Source organism: Trichomonas vaginalis, chromosome III (genome assembly GCF_026262505.1).
Source record: "Trichomonas vaginalis G3 chromosome III, whole genome shotgun sequence".
Taxonomy (NCBI): domain Eukaryota; phylum Parabasalia; order Trichomonadida; family Trichomonadidae; genus Trichomonas; species Trichomonas vaginalis.
In genome coordinates, this window is record NC_067205.1 from 19,378,039 (window position 1) to 19,398,144 (window position 20,106).

General features: G+C 31.3%; 1 pseudogene across 1 annotated transcript, besides 3 other annotated features; it reads left to right on the forward strand.

Annotated features, from left to right (window-relative positions):
• Nucleotides 1-5,570: 5,570 nt before the first annotated feature.
• Nucleotides 5,571-5,678: a mobile genetic element.
• A 1,886-nt stretch (nucleotides 5,679-7,564) lies between these two features.
• Nucleotides 7,565-8,483: a mobile genetic element.
• A 4,602-nt stretch (nucleotides 8,484-13,085) lies between these two features.
• Nucleotides 13,086-20,106: part of a mobile genetic element that runs on past the window's edge.
• On the forward strand, nucleotides 14,147-15,131 carry TVAGG3_0730270 (annotated as a pseudogene). Its single transcript has one exon. A coding segment is annotated over exon 1 (985 nt).

Below are 20,106 nucleotides of genomic sequence, written 5' to 3' on the forward strand. Positions count from 1 at the left end.
TATTTAGAAATTCATGCTAAAGCTTCTTTTTAGTAATGGAATGATTCACTTCTGTTTCTTTTTATCGATTGCACCTAATAAATCGTCAGTCAGGTTTTGCAATTTCGTAATTTTCTTTTTCATTTAGCTGTTTTTGCTTATCCTTTTTGCTGTCAACATCGTGTATGAAATTTGAGAGGTTGACAAATTGTGGTATTGCTCGAACATCGCTAGAACCCTTATAGACAGGGCTAGCAGAGTCTTGCAACATTTGATGACCGTTTAGTGATTTCGGATGTTTCAGAACCATGGTATTAGTCTATGAACGATTGCTTGAAACGCAATATGAAACCACTGTATATCACAGAAGCACAAGTATCATTCGATGAAACACAAAAAACTCAAATTGTTATTAATAATTTCACCAGAATTCCTATTAGTTTATGATGATACAGGAAAGAAAATAGTTAGAATTATATAGCTTGGGTCAAACTTCGTGCAGCAAAATTGTTAGAAGACCAAGTTTTACAAATCAAATTCAAAAATAAAAATTCAAATTGAATCTAACAATTTTGACAATGTAATTTAACTTTATTCAGATCAAATACAAAAATATTGCTCAAAAAGCGAGCAATACTCGATGATTTCACCCAGAAACTTATATAACGTCACTTTCCTACGAGATTTTTCAATACTAAACAGATTATAATATCACATAAAAATATCCAAAATTTCATTAGATTCAAAAGTTTTTCAATATTTCGCGATTATTCTAGATAAAAATTCCGAAACACTTGATTTCATCAATTCCCCAAGTTGGATAAGTACATTTCTAGCTTATGCTATTGTATACCAATGATATCTCATCTATATACTAAATTATTGATTCAAAACTCCCAAAAAATATAATTCAACATATAGCAGGCGTTTTCATGCAATACACCAGTATAAAATCAATACAAATACGAGGAGAATTAACATCTGAAATATAAATCTCTTAAAATCTATAATCAAAAATATCAACCTCAATTTGCAAATTTAAATTTATAGATTCGAATATGATTGTTTCAAATCTTAACAATACTAGAAGAACTATCAAATAGTACTAGTCTTACATCTTTGGATTCAATAATGCACTTCATTCTGGTTCTTATCGATTCTTCTCAACAAGTCTCTTCCAACCATCATTTGAATAGTTTACGAAGTTTAAATATCTCAAATATGAAAGGAATCAATTTTGAACAACTTTTTCCAAAATTAAAATTTATTGAATCATTAGCATTAGAAAACGTTGATTTAGAACTAACGGATTTGTTTGATTATGCAGAAAAGTATCTTGGAGCATTAAATATCTCAATGTTTCAAGAAATAAAATGTTTTAAGCAAATTTTCCGAACAAAAACTACCAAATTCATTAACAACAGTTATTTCAGACTTTATCAAGTTCAATGACTTGTGTCTTTCGTCTTATTTTTTCATTTTTGATGGAAAATTGCAATTCATTTTTAAATTTATCAATTACTAATATAACTGCAACAGAAGAAGACTGGCAAAAACTATATATAGCTTTACAGAATCAGAGTTATACTAAATTAAAGTCTCTAAAATGGGATTTCAACAGTGTTGATTCGAAATTTTTCAATTTCTTGAAGACAAACAAGAATTTAACAGAAATTTCACTCAATAATTGTTTCAAAGAGAATAACCACAGTCAATCAGTTGTTTTGTTGACTTTCTCAAAAATATTCAAAAATTCTTTTCTCTTTGTAATAACATTTATCTTGGAAAGAATTTCAATTCAATATTACAATCATTAACAAGATAAATATAGAAACATTGCTGATATTGAATTGTTTCGAATGATGAAAATATTTTATTAATTTTGTAGAAAACACAAACACTGAAGAGGATAGAGTTTGATGGTATTAATCCAAAAGATCAAACAGTTTATTTGAAGATAATTGATACATTATTGACGAAAATATCGATTTCATTTATCCGAATTCTGACATTTCAAAATTCAAAGAAAAAATCCTATTGAAACGGAAATCAAATTAAAATACATGCAGATATCCAAAGAATATATAAAGCCTGTTAGTTTAACATCATTTCCTTTGTATATTTGATAAAAAGAAACCAGAAACAAAAACAAAAGAATGAAATCAAGAAATTTGTCATTTTCTTTTTCTTCGGACAAGATCAAGAAATATTGATGAAACAAACGAAGAAGTGATACAAACAGAAATACCAGAAGAACCATCAACACCTAAAAAGACGAAGATTGGCTCAATTACTAAGAGATGCAAAGAAAAACAGAAAACAAAGAAAGATAAAATACGAAAATTCCGAAGATTCTTCATTTCTAGAGTTGATTCTCAAATAGAAGTCGATTGCAAAAGAAACAAAAGATGTACAGTCTAGAGAGATCAAGCTCGTTGTTGATCATTCGTTTGTTAAAGAACATTCATGGGAATTTCATCAGAAAAATTTGAATTAAATTTTGTGAAAAAATTTGGGATGAATTTGAAAATGAAACATCAGTAATTGAACTATATAAAGAACTGAGCCTTGAAAAGAAACACTGTTCCTCCAAGAGCAGGAAATCTTCCAAAAAACTCCAAGAAATTTCACCATTTTAAATTTATATATATAATTGTTAATTTTTAATTTAAATTTACTATCTATGTTTTTTAATTATATAATTGCTTTTAAGAGTCATCATTAACGTTCAATATGAAAATATATTTCTCTCATTCAAAATTGAGATGAAATCATTGCTCTGTTTATGCATGGATCTCTAAGTATTTCGTTTTTTCATCTATTGAAGATATGTTCTGTGTTTGGTTTGATTTTTCGATAAACATTTTTTATAAAATTGAGCTAAGACTGTAACAGATATCACTCAGATATGGTATAAAAGATGATTATACCATTGGGGGCATGATCAAAAGAATATTTTGATTATTGCTTTTTGCAAATTTTTCGAGTTTTGCCTTTTTTTTAAAATCTTTTCTTATACAGAATGAACTATTATTTTATTAAGAATAATCTGTTTATTATCGCTATTGTTTTACAACGTGCTAAAATTTTGTAAATTCTATTATCGAAGTTTCAAAGATTCGTTTTCTTGTTATGAGATCTTTTGTGAATAGTCTCGCACGCGCAAATGAGCAATTTATTCAGGAGATCAATAAAAGGAAGCAATACAGGCACAAACCCAAGCGATTCATTAATTTACAAAAGTGCTAGATCTGCTTTGGTTTTTATCCTAAGAGAAACCCATCTCAAACTTTATCACATAGCTCGTCTACTCCACTTAAAAGATTGGAGCCATTGAACCATTAAAAAAACAAACGAATCAGAGAATGTTCATAACATCCATTCCATATGATAATCGGCCAAATTTATGAACTACGCTTTGCCAGGCAGCCATGTGTTGGAGCAAATCGAATTTTTAATTCAGTTGCTGCAAGGCGATTTGTCAATAGTGAGATAAAACGTTTATTGACAAGCAGAAAATCCAATCCGTCACTATCTCCTCTTTACGCCCCAAGTGTCGATCCAGTTTTACATATTGTGATTTCAATGAACTCGAAATCAACTGGAATGGTGATAGACTCAAATTCTATTGACAACCACTTATTTAGGGACAAAATCTTCAAAGATTTAACCAATATCTTTTCATATTTCCATTTTATTTTGTTTAAATAATCTTCCCATGCATGTTTCTTAATTTCGATTTTTTAAATGAATAATGAAGGAAATTGACTGATGGTGTTACCCCAGTTTTTAATAGTTTGCAATGAGTTTTAAAATCATTGCAGAGCTCATATCTATTGATTTCAGAGGTTTCCATAGAGAAGAAGATACAAATAGTATTTGGCGTCTTTATTATGAAGGAATTGATCCTCCTTCTAGTCTTACAGGTGAAAAAAAAATTGATCCAACAGAGAATAAATGCTTTGCATACATTTGCAAATTCATCAGCCTTACAAGATAGAGCAGTTAAATTCAAGATAAAATGTTACTCGATATTACTTATTGAAAACTTTTTCAAAAGGTCCAGGTACAGTATAATTAATAATTAGTAATGATACTTTAATCACCATTGATAAATTCTGTTCATTTGAAAGTCAAACTCTTCAATGGCAATTTACATTTCGAAGGCAAAATCAACAGTACAATCCTCCAAGGATCAATTTGTAAAGGAGGAAATAGTTCGTGTGATATGATTTACCAGAATAAGGTTTTGATCACTTTCAAAACAAACTTTCTAACTGTATATCAGCAGGTTCTACGGTTTTAGTTATTATTATGTGAATCAATAGTAAATGTTTCATTTTGTAATTTTGAGAATTTAAAAGCACTCACTCAACTTTAATTAAGTTTGTTGATTGTTTTGGAAAATGGAACGATGTAATTTCATAAATAATTCTCAAAACAATGATGTTATGGATTAATTTTATTTCAATTAAAAGACTTGAAATTTTCGATTCATCTTTCCAAAAAGAATCAACAGAATAAAGTCGGAGTTATGTTTTGAAGGATATGATGAATATATTTGTTTATATCGATGTAGTATTATGATTTTTCATATACTGGATATATTGTTCAGACATCAGAAAATGGAGAGACTTCATTTAATATTAGCTTTAATTTTATTGATATAAGCCCTTGTGAAGCAAATTTTGGTTTTGTTGTATTATTAGCACAAAAGAACGAAAAGAAAATTTGTTCTTCTATCAATCTATATATTTTCTTTTTGCAATATATTGACGCCTTCTTTGTTATTTAGTAACGATAAAAAAATAAAATCTTTTGTTGTATTCAAGAAATTTGTTCTAGTTATGAAAATCAAGATTGTGTTTTTGGTACCATTTAAATGAAAGAATTAATCTTCCTTCTACAATAATTTCAGGCGAAACCAAAATCTCACTCCAGTAGAAAACAAACTTATCGACCTTCAAGATACGACAATTAATTTCACAGATACTGTTGACCACTCGATCTTTGTTTGCCAAAACTTTTTTTATTTATTTATTGATAATTCTATTTATTTTAAAAGTAAAACTAGTGTTATTTCTTGAGAAAAATCCACAGTTCATTCCTCGAAGGATCAATTATTAATGGTTTTTGGAATAAAAAAAAAGTTTCAAAATATCTAACATAATAATAATTAGAAGTTGGACCGTCGAATAAGATCGTGTTAGATTTTCCAAATGAAAACAAAATTTTATTATAATCTTCTGTGATGATAACAAAGTTACATAACTGGTTTCGGATTACTTTGAGATCATATAAATGGATCAAAATGATTATTGAGTATAGCATAAACCCTAACGAAGTTTGAGCCGAATAGATTTAAGTTTCTTGAGAAATCAGTTGATCCACAGCAAGATGAATAATTTTGACAGAAATGGATTCAAATGATTTTCTATAATAAATTTAACACTTGATAGAAAATATATTGTTTCTGAAAGTTTGAAATTCATTTGTAATATCTTTGGAAGTGAAATCTCTTGTAATAATAAAAACAAGAATCATGGAATTTTGCAACTATATCAAGAACTTTGAAAGCTCTTGGCTTCTTCACGCCCATCTGACATTAATTCAATTTTTTGATAATTGGCATGAAGAGATATTGAAAATTAACCTTAAACATCAGAATTGATGGTCATTCATAGGGTGTAAGTGCATCCTTAATGATTCTTTAACTAATTCTGAAACTGATTTTGTGGTTTGAATAAGTTTGATTCTTTCAATTGTAGAACAATTACAAACGATCTCTTATATCAAGTGATGAACACTTCGACGAAAATGAAATAATTTAATTTTGATACAAGATATAAATGCATCATTTGTTCATAAATGCGAATCATGTCACACTTTTTCTCGAATTTCTGAATTTGAGTTTTGATTGAATTAGTACTAAATATGCCAATCAAAGTCTAGCAAAATCATTGATGAGCATAAACAAATACATGTTCCGAAAATTAGATAAACTATAGTTTATGTCATTAACTTAAGAATAAAACAGAAATAAAGTATCTACCAGAAATAAAATTTATATATGGACGAAATGAACAATTTTTTCTTTTCTTTCTTTTGGTCAAATAATAATGCAAAATCAAAATTTCCTTCGCATGGGCTTATATCTATGAAAAGAAAAATAATCTTAAATGAAGATTCTCCTATTTCTGATGTAAAACATTAGATCCAAATCTGGATCATCAATTACTACATCGATGTAAATAATAATATCCATTCCATTTCCATCAAATAAATATCCGCCTCTATTGTTTCTGAAGTTTGAATCGAAAATATCAAGTCTATTAAAAGCAATTTGAATCAAACTTTCGAATTTTGAACTTGAGAATTATTAATATAATTGCATAGTCCAATTTTTCCTGGACATAACCAAATATCAGAAATTATCGATTGAGATGCTTTTAAATTCTGAAAATTACAAAATGAACATTTACTATAGATTGACTTTGAACATAAGCAAAACTCGGTTCATCTAGTGAAATACAGTTAGAAATGTTTGATTTAGAAGTGATGTAAAACCTTGATATTGGTAAATCATATAAGGAACTGAACTATTTCCTCCATTACAAATTGATCCTTGGAGGATTGTACTGTTGATATTGCCATTGAAATGAAGAAATTGGCATGTGAAGGAAATTGGCTTTCAAATGAACAGAATTATCAATAATAATGGTAGTATTACTAGAATTTTTAATATATACTGTACCTGGACCTTGGGAAAAATATTTTCAATAAGTAAAATCGAGAGTATCACTTGTATTTTCGAATTTAACTGCTCTATCATGAAGGTTGACGAATTTGCAGACGTATGCAAGCATTTGTTCTCTGCTGGAGCAACTTGTTGGTTTTTGCCTGAAATAACAACAGAAGGAGGATCAATTCCTTCATAATAAAGGCCAAACGGATTTTGATCTTCGTATCTATGAACATATCTCTTAAATACAACTAATTGATAGTGAAAACGCAGCGAAGAAATCATTACAAAAGTAAAAAAAGACTGGGGGAACACTAGAATTAATTTGAAATAAGCAACTAAGGCAAGAACTCATTACAATACGTGATATAAGTACAAGATTTAATTTACCATGGAACATGTACTATAGTAACAAAGCTGTTTTTTTTTCTGTTGTTTTGGAATGTAAAATTTAGATTTGATGCGTTTGCTGAAATCTCAAATGATCTGTATATAAAGGAAATAGTAATAGAGTATCAATCATAAGCAGCCGGATTCATCTAATATGAAGTTATGACAAATGGATTTAGCGATAAATTTTGAAAATTTGCGCAATCTCGTAGTGGACTTACATCTGATATATTTTCATGTTTAAATTCTACTGAATTATATTTTTTTAATACCACTCATAATTGCTCCAGATCCCCAGAAAGTACGATCACATTCAAAAATGAAAGATTGATTTCTAAAATAAAGGTCAAAAATCATGACATCAAAATCATTAACAAAATATTACAACAAAGAGAGGAATTGATAATTGAATATAAATTGGTCTATTATTTTCAATTCAAAAATATATTGTTAAAAGGTGACCAAACTATTTTTTGAAAGTCCGCCATAACTTTAATGGTACTATTTCAGCGTGTACAATAAATACAAAAATTCTAAGAGTGCCACATAAAATAGTACTTTAGACTTGAGTTAATGCTACCAAGCAAATGTTAAAAAGATGACTTTAGTGTTTTGATATCAAAGATTAAAATCATTATTGTCTAAATCAATAATCATAACGACAGAAGTTAATGTTTTTCATCAGTGCTTTAAATCCACTTTTTAAAAGTATATACCTCAAAAATCAAAATATCAAAAAAAAATTGGGCGATAGGTTTGGCTTTAATTTTTTGCTGCTTTTATGATTTGATATGGATGTTATAATTTTAAAAGTTGAGCCAAATTCACCAATAGATTTTTGAGATTTGCAAATACTCAATAATTTCAGCGTGTTATCTTTTATTAAAAACTATTTGGTTTCAGTATCATATAATGATTATTTACTTTCTATTTGAACCTTCATTTAGCTAATGATTTAATAATACAGATTTCACTTAGTCCTTATAAGAGAATTTTGAATTTGTTATAATAAAAAACAAAACAGATATAGCTTACACTTCTATAATAAAGGATACCTTTTATAGAAATCAGTATGAAATGTGTTTTGGCTTATTGGAAGCATATCAGACATAATCGCCATAATCAAAAAATCTATATACCCAATAAGTAATAAATTTGTCGATATAGATTTTCATAAAATTAGTTTTTAGTCTGATCTTAAAATAAATTTTAATTTTTTATAAAAAAATCACATTTAAAAGTACCTTTTTAGTAGCTCGAAATCCTGTTGGTGGATTTCGGGCGTACTTCAAAATTAGCTTTTCTTCTACATATGCAAGCTATATTTTAATATGGGGCAAATCGAATCGGCGAAAGGAGTTTAGTTACCTTTTATTGTTTATTGAATAAAGCAGTAGAAGTTTTTAATAAATGATATAATAATGATATAAACTATGATTATAATCTATTTAGTATGAAATGAGACAAATTTAATCACATTTGAGAAATCAAAATTGAATTCAATCAATTCATTCTCCTTTATAAGAATATATTAAAGTTGTGTAATAAGGCCGTGAGCAATGCTTTCAATTTTTACTTCCTCCTTTTCAATTTTATACTTCCTCTTTCCTCTCTCAATTTTACTTCCCCATTTCATTTTTAATGTTGTTCGGAGAAGAGGGTGCCTGATCATGATCAGAGAAGAACCATATGAAGGGAAAACATCATAGCACGATGGATTTCCATCTCGGACTACACTTGTAAGATATTCTCAAAAAAATTTCAACCTGATATCCGATTTCCTAACAATTGATAAAATATTGAATGCATTCCAGCTATAATTTTGTTTTCCTATCAAAACAATGCATTTATATTTAATTAATTCCCGTTTTATGCAGATTTCTTGAAATTCAAAGATTTTCAAGAAATTCCAGAAATTTTCAGAGTATATGCAGTGAAAATGGTATCTTACAATGTACTTTGAGGGGATAGTTTATTATCAATAATATCCTCGTTTTGATGAAAACTCGCAAATCATGTTTTAAAACCACATTTTTTCACTCAAAGGCAGGTATATTGCTATTTAAGTCAATTATGCTATGGATAAACATTTATTTTGATATTTAGTCTTTAATTAAAAGTAAATTTTATTCAACAGATTTAATTCCCAAAAAGAAGGTATGCACTATGTTTCTATCGTTTCTTCGACAGCTTTTTCCTGCCTTCGACATTTTTCCGGGGAATGTATGTAATATTTTCGTTATAAAAATATCGATTCTATCATAGGGAAATTTGGATGAAAACTAAACTAGTGATTAATTAATACCAATTCTAATCAGCGATATTCAAATGTGATTAAAAATCTATTTAGTAACAACAAATACAAACAAAATTTATTAAATTAAAAACAAAACAAAAAGCAAATTATTGATAAAATTAACAATTATAAGTTGGATCGTCGAATAAGTCGTGTTTGACTTCCAAATGCAAATTGAATAGGGTTATAGTCTTCTGTGAGGATGGCAAAGTTACATGACTGTTTTCGAATAACTTTGAAACACAGAATGTATCAAATTGATATTTATTAGTAACATAAACTTTATTGGATCTGATTCAAATATTGATTGATATTTGAGAATCTGTTGATCCACAGTAATGAACAATTTCAATTGATGTAGATCTAAATGCAAATCTCCTATTGATTCAACTGTCAACAGAATATAATTGTCTTTGAAAGTTTACAATTACAAAATTGCGAAATCTCTATGGATATCATTTTCTTTGGAATTGTTGTAATATCATGACAACATTCTAAACTATTGGAGCCTAATCTAGTAACATTTTTAATGATTTCATTTGTTATAGAATTACAATGTGAAAATCCATATTCTTCAATGGAAACAATTTACTCCATCAAAATATGCAAGATTGATATCATTCATAAACATAAATGAACTTATTGTAAATGATTCATTTTTAAGTGAAAACTTTCTTAAGTTCATGCAATCTCGAAAACAACTTGAACAAAATATTGACCATGAATGACAATCAATTTCATTGAGACTCGTGCAAAACTGAAACAGTAATCTCCAATATAGTTGATCTTATCTTGTAATGAAATAATTGTTAAATTGTACAATGTCCAAAACAATATGAACCTAAATTTGTAACCAAATGAGGGATTGAAATCGAAATTAATGAAATACAATACATAAAGCATGAATTGCTATTTTGGTAACTGAATTAGGAATATTAATTTCTCTTAAATTTTGACATTCATAAAATGATTCTAAGTATAATTCTGTAATTTCGTTAAAAAAAAAAAAAAGGTAGTGGGGCTTCCAGGCGCGTTGCGCCTCTAGCCCTGAGATGTTTAGTATAAATGAAGTTTTTATTCGGAGGGTTCCAGGCGCGTTGGCGCCTCTAGCCATAAAAAAAGTTTCTGAGGACGAGCAGCCGTTGACTTTTTTGTTATAGCACCAAAATTAGTATAACTTTGTCCGGAAGTAAGGGTCTATCGTCGCTACAGGAAAAGTTACAGGCGTTCCAAGGAAGTATACTTTGAGAAGCCTTTCCCCTTATGGAATGAGATAAGACGGTTATTTTACAAAACTGACAACACTTTGACCGAGTAGTTTTTTGTGCTGAACAAAAGTGTCATATAAACATCTGTCAAAAACCGCTTTTTAACTTCACTTAAAATGCCACGTAAGCTACGTAAGAATATACGTAAGAGGAAGAGAGCATTGAAACATCCAATAGTAAAACTGACACCACAACAACAGTTGCAACAACAAATATGAATGACCCCACTATGTTGCAACAAATGTCAAGCAACCCTATGCTTTTAAACGAGTTTTGGTGCACAGAGTGGAGGTTTAAGAGCGGCACTTTTAGCGAAAATGGCAGGCTATGGTGGAGCGCAGACGGAACAGCTTATAACCCTCAAAGTCAAATGAATTTGAGTTCACTCAAAAATCAAATAACAAATGTCAAAAAGTCAAACATAGACATACAGAAACAAATAAGTGAAAACGAAAAGAAACTAGAATATGACAGACAACAAAGAAACTCAATGAGTTAAACGTAGAGAAAAAGAAGAAAGAGAACAACTGAAAGAACTAAGTACAGAGGAATATGCGAAAAAAGTGTCAGAAAAAAGCAGCAGAAGTAGCAAAAATGGAACAAGATGTTATAAATTTGAAAAACCATACTACTCAATATAAAGTACTGAAAGATGAAGAAATAAAACAAAAAGCCCTGAAGACATATATGGATAGCGATGAGTATAAAAAAGAAGTTGAAGCAAATGTAAAGGCAGAAAAACTTTTACAGTTGCAAAACCAAACCGTACAGTATGAAAACTTAGCACAAGAAAGTAAAAATAACGACGCAGCCATGCAAAAGGCAATGAAAAGCGCAGAATATATAAAAGCTAATAATGACTGGTTAGTGCCCAAGCCAACGCTAAAGCAGCCCAACTTATAGGGTCAATAAGGACAAAATACAAGCGGATGAAGACAGTTCAAATGAAGCTTTAATGAATGCTGACTTTAAGAACGCTTCGAAGCTCTTCATAGTAAGGTGAAACTAGTGAACGACTTCTCATCGGAAAGAAACTGAGTCTGAAGGTTTCGACAAAGAGTTAAGAGAAGTAGCACAAAATATGACGAAAATAACAGATGCAGCAACGAGACAGGCAGTTCAAAGTGCCTATGACGCCGTTAGAGCAACTGTTGTGGAAAGTCAAGAAAAGTTACAACAGACCAAAACAGACCTAGTAAATGCTTTCTTAAAAAAAAAGTCAGGTAGGACATTATGCTGCAGATGGAACTATGTGCCAGCTGTGGAACTTATACAGCGTGGAATTATATACTAGCTAGTGGAACTTATATACCACCAAACCTCAAGAGAAGCACCTGCACCAGGACTACCTAAAACATTTACATCGTCACATGGACACAGACACAGGCATGCACCAAAACCAACACAACAACCAACAGTTCAAAATCCACACAACAACAACAGTTCAAAATCCCAACAACAACAACAACCAACAGTTCAAAATCAGCACAACACAAAACCAGCACAGCAACAACAGTTCAAAACCTGCACACAACAACCACAAACAGAGCAAGGACATAAAAGAAGTAGAGAACAAGGAAACCAAGATTCTTAAAAATGCTAAAGGAAATTATGGTTACCCAGCTACTCTTGACTTTAGTGACAGATATAAAGAAGCTATTAGAAAGTTCAAGGAAGGAAATACTGACCCGAACCTATTTAGCTTTATGTCAGCACCAAATGGGATATAATTTCAAACCTGGAAAATACAAACTCGCTAAGGATATGATTTAATAGCATATCATCCAAATGACATGACTGAATTTTACTCCGAGATATTTGGTGTCAGAGCTAAATGATATTCAACTCTCTTCATGAAACGCGTAAAAAATAGAGACGGAACGAAAGAAGAAAGGTTTATGAGTCCGGATGACTTAGATTGGGAACTTTTTAAAAACGGTCTCGGAATATATGAAATGCCAGCAGATGAGGTACAAGAAACTCCACAGGAAGAAGTTCAGATACAACCAGACATGGAAGAAATAGTTCAGCAACAACAGCTAGAAGAGCCTGAAGGAAACAACAAGTCCCTCCTTTGGAAACTAACTTCACAGAACTAGATGAAGATTTGGAACAGCCGAAAATCTTGACCCTCAACAAGAGTATGAGGGAATATGGAATCTTTCAAGAGTCTAAGAAATTCGGCTGACATGGTAGAAGAATATCGAAAAATGTTTGCCGACATACAAAAGACTCCAACACCGATGAAAATATTCAGCATAGAATGGAAGACTGAAAAAATGTACGCAAATACAATAACCTTTTTACTTACGACCATATAACGTTCAATCTTTGGCTGAACTCGGTGAAAATAAAAGGTTAAATTTCACCAAAACAATAGTAGAATGAAACATTGTTTAAAGTTCATTCAGAACCTAACCAATATGGAAACAAACCTACTTTTGTTTCTGCAGACTATGAACTACAATGAGATGGGGTCATAAAGCTAACCCGGATAGGTGGTTCATAAACTTACAACCACAATTCCAAGAAGTTGTAGACGCAATGGAAGTGAATGGTGAACCAGTATAGCTGGTATTTTCAGCGGGCTTTAATGCCATTGAAAGATATGAAAGATGCAGATATTTTGGACCAGTATGAAATGAACATGGCTGATGGAAATATAACACCTGACGTTCTAGAACATTTATCTCAAAGAACTACACAGAACCATAAAGATGGTATATTTGGTGAAGGTTTAGAAGAAAGTTAGGGAGACAGAAGGAAGAGAACCTATTGTACATGACCTTGCAAACGAAAGTTTACAAAATGTCATAAAAACTTACTTTGCAGACAATGAACCGAGAAGGGATGAATATTTAAGAAAACTCAAATGGACAGTACAATGAAATGTTAGTATTGAAAAACATGTTCTTGACAAAATAAAACCAACTACAGAAATAAATGACGCAAGACTGAAACATTGGGTAAAAGCTTTCCCATTCACAAAAGATATTATTGGTACATGGAAAGAAAACCAGAATGGCTACAAAACATATATTTGGAAACGAGTTATTCCATATGGACAGTCTGTTTGAAGAGCTTGAACGGAAACTCAGGAAAGAGTCATGCAAACAATACGCGAAGACTCAAATACAAACTATGACAAAATCTTTCTAGGATATAGGTTACCTGAGATGGGCGACCAGAGCCCAAAGGCAAAAAGGACATGGGAAATTTACAACTACTAGGTGAACATGAGGCAAAGATGCAACAACTTGAAGCAGAGGGCAAGTTACCAAAAGCGACACCAAGAAGAGAGAAGAGTAGAACAAAGTGAAAGTAGTGAAGAAGTAACTTCATCTAGTGAAAGTAGTGGCAATGAAGGAAAAAGAAGAGTTAAAAACTCAGCCAGGAAGAAAGTAAAGCTTGGTCCACGTGGGTTCTTTATGACACATAAATCCAACTATTCTATATTTTTACCCATATGAAATGTACGCCGCTCAGAATATAACGCCAACAGTTTTGGATGCCATGAACGGAAATGTTTCCGAATGGTATAACGAATGCGACAATGCCATTAGAAGGTCAGAAATAGTTCCTGGAACTTACGAATATACAACTGCTGTTTCTTATGGAAATGTAGGTGAGTTTGGTGAAGGTTCTTCAACAACAGTAGATATTGCTTGCGACAGGTTTCATATTATTTCTATTGACAACTCATTCTTATACGTGGAACAAGACATTGAAATAAAACCTTCTGCCAAGTTGTCTGACAAGAAAGGTTGCAATGGAATTTTCTATGTCGGATACCAATATGCTCCAGAAGTTTTCATGGGATATAAGATATATTCTAACTCTGACTTAGTTCAAACAGTAACATGGGCAAACTATGAATGGTTCGCTTTGAGAACTCAGTACAACCACAAGCTAGAGAACAAACAGACCAATATGCAACTATTGAGAAAATAAGAAGACTTGACCCTAACGTTCCAGGAGTTTATGTTAACCTTTCTGGTTCAGATGGAAATGCTTTTACTAAAGTAAAACTGAAACTTAGAGTTCCTTGTCATCTTTCCTCATCTTCAGGTTTTTAAGATACTTGCCAAACTGGGCAGGAAAAATTTCTATCGAACTTACTCCAAGCAAAAATACTTAGTCATTGCACCAACACAAGACCATTCACTATTACTGTAGCTGGAACTGGTGGAGCCAAGTTCTGTGACTTTTGCAAAGACAAAGTTGACTTAGACTTTGGTTTCTCAAACTTCAACACTGAAGTAAACTATTATTTCAATGCTGCTGGAACTGCTTGGGACCCAGTTAAGTTCACATGCGAAAATTTGAATGCAAGAGAATAGAAAGCAGACTTGCAGTCTATATGTTGGACCAGATATTTCAAATGCTTTAGCTGCCAAATATATTGCAGTTCCACTTATGTTTCCTATACACCAAATATCTGTCAAAGACTTTGCAGGTGAAGTTGGAAACCAAAGTGCTGACCCAGGTGCAAGAACAGATATTGCTTTAACAACTGCAATGAAACATGCAGATACTATGTTTGTACTGTTCAGACGAACTATAAATGACTATTCTTGTTTCTACAACCCTGGTATTAAATATCATATAAACATAGATGGCAAATATTATCCAAGAGAAGAATATTCTACAGTTGAGGATATGAGGTCATACAACTTGACATTAGATGCTATGAACTTTAACAACAACTTCACAACAACCATTAACCCTGAAATGCAAAGTTCTATTATGCCATATGTGAAAGTATGGACTCATACAGGAGGTCAAAAAACTCAATATACAAATGGAGACCGTTCAAACTTTTGGCTTGGCATTCCATTTGCTGACTCAGAAGACTTTATGGGTGGTATTTCAACTGTTGGTTACTGTACAAATACAATATACTGGTGACAGAGACGGTCAGATGAATTGAAGCAAAGAAGTTTACAAAACCAATAGCACTTTTCACGGAAGATGCTCTTTTGAAGATTCGTTCGATGAAACCTGCTGGGGCTCCTCAGATTGGCATAACGACAGCTTCCATCGAGCAGATTTTTGCAGCAGGTCAGTAGTTGTTCTTGAACTGACTTCTCTCGTCAAATATTGACAGTACGCCAGTTTGACATAATATTGTATGATAAACTTACCTTTAGAAATATCTGTAAGTTTTGAAGTTATATTTTTGTCTGCTTCAAGAACTTTCACCATTTCAGTTATACCAACTTTCTTTGCTTTATGAAAATATTTTGGTTCAGCAAAGACTGCTATTCTATAACATTTTCATTGTTTGTATAAAGAACTATTCTGTCAATGTATTGTATTGTTTGTGTGTTAAACTTTGTTTTGCTTCAATTCGAAGAGATACTCAATAGTCCATCTTTTTATTCTAAGTAAAATGTCATTTCCGAAAAATAGAAGCGTAAGTGTTTCAAAAGGTTTAATGGCAGTGGCAGATGTGAAGTTAAATTCACCAACTCAAACAAACAGTCAAAGTGTTATTGTCAATGTCAAAGAAAGAGATGTTGAAGTGGGGAAACATACGAAGACGAAGATGGTATAACAATTGTTCCTGTAAAAGAACAACCAACATACCCTGAAGTTAGCAGAGACTTAAGTTCTGTTGCAGATATTCGAAACGAATACCAACAACTGAAAGACAAACTTCAAACTCAGGAGAAGATTTGTCAAGCTTTAGGTATAATGTTAAACTTGGTCGAACACAACCCTGTAAAAGTGAACTCATATGTCATTGCACCTCATGAAGTTTTGAAAGAACTATTGAAACTTTTGACAGAGGCAGACGATATAAACATCAAAGAAATAGAACCCGACGTTAGTTGCTGTGGTGTTTCATATAATGTCATTGACAAGATATACGTTATGAAAGGAGGTGAAACGTTGAACTTAAAATATAGTTTCCCAGACGTTATAAAAATATTTGACGACCACAACATTTCATATTAAATTTATTTGCTAAGTAAATGGCAGAGAGACCAATGGTTTATACTATTACGACTAAAAACCCTGAGTCATATAATTCTATAACAACAAACTTACAAAGTCCTCAAGGGACGATATTGTAAACTAACCTTAAACACAATGACGACTAAAGCTTGTTTTGCTCTTTTGACCGAAGATTTTATTGTTGTGAATGGTAAAAATACTCCTTTGAAGATACTTACTCAGATATACCACCAACAGGTTTGTTGACTTATTTAATACTTTAAGTACGGTGTAACATGTGCTGCAACTAGAGCAGGTTTCATTATGTTTTGGATGTCGACTGAGTTTACTATAAACAATTGAGCTATAATACAAAACTTATATCTGGTTTTTACTACCAACAGTTTCCTATAACAGGAAAAGTGTCATACAAGGAATGTCTGTTCCATTGACTTTAAGTACACCTATTTTTAATATTGTTTCAAACTTAGGTTCAAAGTGTTATTCGAATGTCGACAGAAACTACTATGACCAAAAGATACTTATGCGTATAAATAACACATTCTCTGCTGGTTTGCCTATTGTTCATTCGAATGCAGAGTTTTCAGCTTTAGTAAACTCAAACACTTTAGCAAACATAAACTTAACCTTAGTTGACGCAAACTTTGTTCCTGTAAAACTTTTATGTCCTATGTATTTGTCAATGACGGCAGAAAGTTTCGAATTGGAAGATGCAACTGGTGAAAGTATTGTATTACAAGAACACTTCAACAACAAATAGCTAAGAGAACCAACAAATGCAACAAATGCAAAACAAAGTCAAGAATAAAAAAAATTTTTTTTTATTTTTTATAAAAATGTACAGAATAGATGTTTCAGATTTTTATGACTTCCACACATTCAGAAATATGTGTCCATTTCGAGACTATAACAAAGCAGTCGAGAATTTGAAACGTTTAGTCATTTATGTCGACTCTGCCCGAGAATGTTATGTTATGAAAGAATGGGATGTAGTCTTAACAAACCTAAAGCGACAATAGTTTCAGAACAAGAATGTAGACAGAACTTAAGAAAAATAAAAGTCGTACAAGTTGGCATAGAAGATGTTAGATGCTTGGGATATCTTATGTTCAAAACTTGAAGATTTTTCAGTTCGTGGTATAAAGTGTTTATACACCATCTCCAAACTTCTATTCTATCTTCACTGGATATAAATATGAACAAGTAGAATGGAAAGAAAATATTATAGAAGCTTGGTTAGACCATGTCAAAGAAATTATATGCAATGGAAACGAAAAGGTTTATGAGTATATCTTATGTGGTTTGCAAAACATCTTACAACATCCAAGTGCTAAGAATGAAACTGCTCTCATTATAATTGGAAAACAAGGAACAGGTAAAACACATTCTTTACAGATATCTTATGCAAACTGTTAGAGGGCTATTCGAACCCTAATATGACAAACTTAGAAAACATCTGCGGTAAATTTAACTTCAATAGAGAATATGAAACTTATAGTATGTAACGAACTTCAAAGTATAGATTAACAAAAAGTTTTGAACTCAGATGCTTTGAAGAGTCTTATAACAGACAAAGTTGGAGTGTTTGAAAGAAAGTATAAAGACCAAAGAGTTTGTGAAAATGTTGCAAACTTCATTATGGTTTCAAACAATGCTGTTCCGATGAAGTTAGAAAGTTCTGACAGAAGATATGTAGTTGTCAGAACGTCAGATTCTCATATGCAAGATACGAATATTTTTGACGCTTTGTCAGAAACTTTGACATCTGACTTTTACAACCACTTGTTCTCTATTTTATGACATTAGATATTTCAAAGTTCAATCCAAGACAAATTCCACATACCGAAGAGAGACAAACATTGTTAGAAGCAAACAAGAGTGTATATGAACTGTTCATAGATGAAACTGACTTGATGTTTTAGATGAAAGGTCATTGTACGATTCGTATAAACAATATGTTCAAGAATATGGTTAATGACAGCGTCTAAACGAACATTCTTGGCAAATGTCAAAAGTCTTTTAGACGTACAGAATGGTGTTATATACAAAGAAAATTTTTCTGAGTAAATTTAAAAAAAAAATTTTTTTTATCCGATAGAAAAGATGACAAAAATTCATCTTCAGTAAACAAGTACATGTCAGGACTTAAAGAGAACTAGACCCATTCACATATTTGAATGTTACTCTACCATTTTGAAAAGTCTTCATTCAGCAAAGTTTGGAACATCGAAACCAGTTAAGTTTGCTATTGTGACTAAATGGTGCGAAATTTGAAGACTTAGACATAGAAGGTTTGTTAACAGTCAAAGAAGTTTTGACAGAAGTTTTCAACCTTAAAGAAGGCAAAGCATACAAACTTGTTATACCTTATGAACCAAAGAAAGCAGAACGACTATGAATATTATGAGTCTAAGATAGTTGAAGTTCAAGGTAAATTGGGATAAAAAGATTTTAGAGTCTAAGCAGTGTTTGCTCCTAAAGGAGAAGAGACATTGACATTGACCAGAAATGTTCTAAAAATAAAATTTTATTTTTACATGTCAAATTTCTTCTTCTCTGGCTCGGGTTCTTCTTCTCTTTTCTACTTTCTTTTCTTTTCTTTTCTTTTCTTCTTTTCTGGTGGTTATGTCAAACTTCTCAGAACCATATTTTTGTAAAAGTTCTTTGTCCTTTAATAGCTTTCTATTTGTTTTCTATTTCATCTTCAAGAACAGTGCATGTGTCTTCTTTGCATTCTAAGAAGTTTTGTTGGACTTCATCTCTCCAAGAGGCGTCATCTCTGTCAACACGTCTGTCATTGACAAATTTTAAGACTGCTCTGCTTAATGTTTTATGGTTCTTGTCATATTCCAGAAACAGAACTTTAGAACAAATTCACCTTTCTTGTTTACACTATGTAAGATTTTATGGTCTACAGATGTTTTGCTGTCAAAAAGTTTGTCTCGAATATAGATAGCGAAATCGCTAGACATTTTTCTAAAAGATAAAAATTTTAATTTTTCTAAAATATATGTTAGAAAAAAAGTTGCTGACATTGACAAAAATTTGAGAATGTTTTAAATAAAACAAGAGGAAGTTGGAAAATGCTCAGATAAAACCCATACATGACAAGTTCTTATTTGCTCAGAATGGTATAACAAGGTTCTAATTGCACCACCTGGGTCGGGTAGACTTTCACTTATCTTAAAAATGGCTACACAACACAGAACTAGATGAGAAGAACCCATTTTATTGAGTTGTAGTCATTTGTAGTACTTCTGGTCAATTTGACCACCGTCAATTCGTTCAAAGAGATATAAAGAAGTCTAAGTTAGTATGTATAAAAGACTCTGAGTTGTTAGATTGGATAAAGAAGTACCAAAGAAGAGTTTTGAAGTATTAATGCTATAAATGAGTATATAAATTCTAAGTTTAAAGACCCAAATGAGGAAATGCAGAGAATATTAGAGAAGAAACACTTCAGAAACAAA